The sequence below is a fragment of the Neoarius graeffei genome, chromosome 8 (genome assembly GCF_027579695.1).
Source record: "Neoarius graeffei isolate fNeoGra1 chromosome 8, fNeoGra1.pri, whole genome shotgun sequence".
In the NCBI taxonomy this organism is placed as follows: Eukaryota; Metazoa; Chordata; class Actinopteri; order Siluriformes; family Ariidae; genus Neoarius; species Neoarius graeffei.
The window spans coordinates 88,519,291-88,525,290 of NC_083576.1; the positions used below are offsets into that span (position 1 = coordinate 88,519,291).

A 6,000-nucleotide genomic window follows, 5' to 3' on the forward strand; every position below is an offset into this window, starting at 1 on the left:
CATTTTGCAACATCAATCTTTTTTCCATTCTTCAACAATGACCTCTTTTAGTGACTGGATGCTGGATGGAGACTGATGCTCAACTTGTCTCTTCAGAATTCCCCAAGGAAAATAATTTCTTTCCACCACAAAGGTGAAGGCTACAAGAAGATCAGCAAAGCTTTACTTATCACTCAGAATACTGTAGCAAAAGTGGTACAAAAATTTAAGAAAGATGGAACTGCAACCATCTCACAGAGACATCCAGGTTGTCCATAGAAGTTAACACCTCAACAGGAGCGTCTTCTGATGACAAGGGTTGAAGAAAATTGGCATGCAAATTCACTGCAGTTATCTAAAGAAGTAGAAAGCCAAACTGGGGTGACTATTTCCCATGACACAATATGGCGGACACTGCAGAGGAATGACATGCATGGATGCCGTCCACGAAAGAAGCCTCTCTTAAAGCCCAGACACAAAAAAGCCCACCTAGAGTTTGCCAGGGCCCATGCTGACAAAGATGTAGACTACTGGGACTCTATACTCTGGAATGATGAGACCAAGATAAATGTTTTTGGAACTGATGGCTTCAAAACTGTATGGCGTCACAAAGGTGAGGAATACAAAGAAAAATGCATGGTGCCTACAGTGAAACATGGTGGTGGCAGTGTCCTTATGTGGGGCTGCATGAGTGCTGCTGGTGTCGGGGAGCTGCATTTTATTGATGGCATCATGAATTCACATACGTATTGCTCTATACTGAAAGAGAAGATGCTACCATCACTCCATGCCCTTGGTCGTCGTGCACTTTTCCAACATGACTAAACGCACATCTAAGGCCACTGTTGGATTTCTGAAGAAGAACAGGATGAAAGTGATTCAGTGGCCAAGTATATCTCCTGATCTGAACCCAATCGAACACCTATGGGGAATTCTGAAGAGACAAGTTGAGCATCAGTCTCCATCCAGCATCCAGTCACTAAAAGAGGTCATTGTTGAAGAATGGAAAAAAGATTGATGTTGCAAAATGTCGCCAACTTGTTCATTCCATGCCTAGAAGACTTGGTGCTGTCATTAAAAATCTGGGAGGCCATACAAATTACTAGACGTATGGTAGTCGTTTTTGTTGTGGTGTGTACTCATTTTTGCACCACCCTCATTTGAGTAAAACTGAAAAAATGTGTAATCTAAGTTCTATTATTAACCTTACTTTCACGTTATAAGTTAAACAGATGTTATATTAAACTTCGTCTTGTCAACATTTTGGAAATTGTTTGTGTTCATTGAGATATTGTTTAAAATGTTACTTTTTAAAGGGGTTGTACTCATTTACGCTGAACACTGTGAGCGTATGTAAATATTTGACCCTTTATGTACAATTTTGACCCTGTGTTGATTTCAGAAAACCCAAAGAAAATTAAAACTTGTGCACCAAAGTCGAGTGGGTTTTTTTAATTAAAGATGTATGCTGTACAATCAGTCTGCCACAAAAAAAAGAACAGTTCAAAGAAATTACTGAAAGCCCAAATACTGCCATGACATTCATATCCAAAATGGCATTCATGTCACTGTATGTAAACTTCTGACCACAACTGTAACTCCATAGAATGGACATCCTTACCAGCAAAGAACAGGGCTGTATTGTCTGCATACAGAACAACCTTGCAATGATGAATTGGCTTTGGGAGATCATTGATAAACACGATAAAAAGAAGAGTTCCTAGGACCGAACCTTGATGTGCTCCAAGGAATAGTTAATTGAAGTGCAGTTTGCTGTGTTGTATGATGTTGTTTATATGCCTTTAACTGCACTCATAAAATAGTCTAACAACAGCAATATCATAAAACACTTTTTGAATTCCTGGTTGACTGTACAGTGAAAAAAATCTCATTAATTTAAATTAATTCAAGTGCATACATCAGTTCCATGTGAATGAATTGAGGTACATTATAACAATTAGTCTTTGTATCTCCAACATGTTTTGATCATACATTTTCAAAGTCCTGAAAAAAGTCAAACCCTGTATTCTCACCCGAGCTCAAAATCGAACGGGGCCATAATTGGATCGTGTTAATACTATGTCACTTGATCATACTCTATATAATTCAAACTAGTAATTAGGAACTTGATTTAATTATATAGAATTCATGAAATCACATTTTGATGAGAAACTAAGTCTTTTTACGTAAACTACACATAATCTGCTCTCTTAAATATTCCATTTTTAGTGTAAAGGTTAACAATTGTGTAACATCTAAGAGGAAAGTAAAATTATTTCGAAAACATAATGCAACAATGCGAAAGAGGAACAAGAGAACAAAGCTGGCTATGCTATTGAAGAGTTACATGAACCAATCATGGGTATCTGTGAGCTAATGTACGTGGAAGAGGGAAGATATCAATGTCCTCCAAGTTTGTCACACTACCCTATGACCAAGCATGAGTAGCGGTTCAAAAAATATGCAGTTGAACGGCTTCACATGTCTCTGAGGAAGCATGTGTTTGCACCACTTTCCCCAGTGAGTAGCTGCTATAATAAAATCATGGGAAGAACTGGCTGGTGGGTGGGAATTAGCATCAACTGTAGAAAACATGGACGGCTTGATTCCATTGCCTCCCACTCTACAGAAATGAAGCCAATGAACCATGTTGTCAAAATTTGGAGCCAGAGTCTGTGCAGTAGAGATGAAGTCAGGTACATCTACTCCTTTGCTATGCTCCATGTACAGTGGACAGTCCTAATGCTCAGTGGTAGAAACGATCAGATGAATATGGGGACATTGTTAAATAATGTTTATTACACCTATCCAGAGAATGTAATAGTTTCAGCTGGAGATATTTCATTAATATAGATGCATCTATGAAGGACATGTATCACATGAACTGAAAATGCGATTGGGGGGGTTTGAATGCATGTACTACAAGAGCCAAATCTCCCATTTTCTTATAGCTCTATGATGCACTTCCTGTGGTGAGGTCCTTGCCCCTTCCCTTTAAAAAAGCCTTTGATAACTACAGCAGACTTAAAAGCTTGACAGCAAACATGATCAACAAGCACAAGACAACAAGAGTCCCAGGAAAACCAAGAGACTTTGTCGACTGCTATTTGGATGAGCTTGATAAGGTTTGTATTTGTGTGATTTAAGTCAATTCAGTTTTGCCTGATGACAAATCATGCTAATGTGTGTTATTTTATGTCTTGTTTGTAACAGAGAGACAGCGAATCCACTTTCAGTGAAGAACAACTTGTGGTGTATGTTATGAATCTGCATGTGGCTGGAACTGATACCACATCCAACACACTACTTACAGCGATTCTCTACCTCATGGTTCATCCAGACATCCAGAGTGTGAACTTTAAAATTGTCCATTGCATTATCTTCTAAACCTGTTTATTAAATCAATGTTGAACTTTTGATATTTTTGCCCAAATTGGCAGGTTGAATGAATCTCATAATAGTGCCATACATGCTTTGTTTCTAGAGAGATGCCAGCAGGAGATAGATGAGGTTCTGGAGGGAAAATCTGAGGTATCATTCGAGGACAGACACAACATGCCGTACATACAAGCTGTGATTCATGAGTGTCAACGTGTTGCCAACACTGTGCCTCTGAGTGTGTTCCACTGTACCACAAGAGATACTGAACTGATGAACTATACCATCCCAAAGGTGACGATTTTAATTGCTTTGACTTCACCGTTCCGCTACACATGTTAATCTCTGTTTTTTATTTCCCTGTGTTCCAGAGAACTCTGATCATTCCCAACCTGTCCTCAGTGTTGAGTGAAGAAGGCCAGTGGAAGTTTCCTCATGATTTTAATCCATCAAACTTCCTAAATGAACAGGGACAGTTTGAGAAGCCTGAGGCCTTCTTACCTTTTTCGTCTGGTGAGAACTCAGGAGTGAAAAGACACTGTAAACTTCATTTAAACCTCATTTAACCAAACCAGAGATTAATTCATTTGACAAAAAGCAAATCTACATTTATGTATTCTGTCTATGTGTAGGGCCTCGTGTATGTCTCGGTGAAAGTCTGGCTCGCATGGAGCTCTTCCTCTTCTTGGTTACTCTGCTGCGCCGCTTTCAGTTCATTTGGCCTGAAGATGCAAGAGAACCAGATTTCACTCCTGTGTTTGGGCTAACAACAACACCCAAACCGTACAGGATGGAAGTCAGGCTGAGAGAACCAGCTAGAGAAATGTAGACCCAGTATATATCTGTATACTGAAAATATCTTTATGACTATTGAAGAAATGAGCCTGTCCTCATGGGCATGTGACAGTTGTTCTAGGGTTAATGCTACGTTATAATTAACATGGTGATTGGCTGTTTCACATTTAATTACTTTCTTCCTCATGGCCTTGTATCTAAAATTGTGTCTTATTTTTTTCTGTGATTCTGTGAAAAAAAAGGATGTAAAAAAAAGGGATGTAAGAGGTTTAATCAAGTCAAATTCCAGCTATTTAACCCATGTTAAATTAAACTGCCAGTAGTAAATCTGGATCTTGTTTACAATGTTTGACAATGATTAAAAAGTTGCATTCTTAACAAAATGTTTGTTTGTGTATATAAATGCCAAATGCCATGATTGTAAATATATAAAAACAAATATATGCAGTATATTTTATTTCCTAGTGCCAGTGTCATGCATGTAAATATCATGAAATACTCATAAAAGGAAAAGTGAAAGAAATAATATTTTTGGGCTGCAGAAATAATAATAATGACTAGAACCCCAATTCCAAAAAAATTTGGGACACTGTGTAAAACATAAATAAAAACAGAATGTGAAGATTTGCAAATCATGGAAACCCCATATTTCATTGAAAATAGTATAAAGAAACATCAAATGTTGAAACTGAGAAGTTTTATTGTTTTTTGAAAAAAAAAGAGTGGAAAGCTGGAAGCCATGGAGCAGAAGCTCAAAGAGAACATCAAACATCAGCTAGGCGACAGTAAGAGGAACGTCCCACTTGGCCCGCCAGGGTATGTGCCCGAGCCTGCTGAACCAAGTTCCTACTTCAATACAACAACACCCAAATGGATGAAGATTCAGCAGGTGGTAGGCAGGGCAAGATCTGCCTCATCACCAGGACCAAATGGTGATCCATACAGGGTATAGAAGAACTGTCCCATGTTGCTGAAGTTATTGTGGAAGCTGCTGATTGTTGCCTGGAAGACTCAAGCCATCCCTTCAGAGTGGAACAGAGTAATAACCACATTTATCCTGAAAGAACAAGATTCCCATAACAATCAGTTTAGAGGCATTGCCCTATTAAATGTAGAAGGGAAGATATTCTTTTCAGTGGTGGGAGAACAGATGGACAACTACCTCTTGAACAATAACTATATTGACACCAGCTGCCAGAAGGCAGGTATCCCAGCATTCCCCGGCTGTGTAGAACACTCAACCATGATCTAGGAGCAGATCCAGAGAGCCAAGCATGAGAAGTCGGATCTCTGTGTAGTCTGGCTGGATCTAGAAAATGCCTATGGCTCAGTCCCCCACCAACTCATCAAATTTGACCTTGAGCACTTTATTTGAATATTGATTGTGGTGTTCCCCAGGGGTCAGTATTGGGTCCTAAACTGTTCATTCTTTATATAAATGATATGTGCAATGTATCAAAGCTATTTAAGATGGTATTATTTGCAGATGACATGAATATGTTTTGTTCTGGAACAGGAGTTAGAAAACATAATCTCTTCAGATTTGTGCAGGTTAAAAAGTTGGTTTGATTTAAATAAATCATTAAATCTGTCTAAAACAAATATCATGTTATTTCATATTTATAAAATAAATAAGGCAATAAATGTACAGGTAGATGGTGTTGACATTGAAAGAGTTTCTAATAATACATTTCTTGGGGTAATAATAGATGATAGAATTACTTGGAAATCACATATAAAATACATACTAATTAAACTATCAAGAAGCATATCTGTGTTGAGTATAGCTAAGCACGTCCTGGACTATAATTCACTCCGCATTCTTTACTGTTCCCTGGTTTAACTGTA

At 38.2% G+C, this 6,000-nt stretch overlaps 1 protein-coding gene across 1 annotated transcript in view; it reads left to right on the plus strand.

The window, feature by feature from the left end:
* LOC132891020 (cytochrome P450 2F2-like) overlaps positions 1 to 4,475 on the plus strand; it is a 43,669-nt gene extending 39,194 nt beyond the window's left edge. The window contains exons 5-9 of the mRNA XM_060928460.1: positions 2,931 to 3,104; positions 3,193 to 3,328; positions 3,464 to 3,651; positions 3,729 to 3,870; positions 3,990 to 4,475. Of these exons, the coding sequence (XP_060784443.1) occupies positions 2,931 to 3,104; positions 3,193 to 3,328; positions 3,464 to 3,651; positions 3,729 to 3,870; positions 3,990 to 4,186 (837 nt within the window). The 3' untranslated portion in view covers positions 4,187 to 4,475. The remainder of the gene's footprint in view (positions 1 to 2,930; positions 3,105 to 3,192; positions 3,329 to 3,463; positions 3,652 to 3,728; positions 3,871 to 3,989) is intronic.
* The last annotated feature ends 1,525 nt before the right edge of the window (positions 4,476 to 6,000 follow it).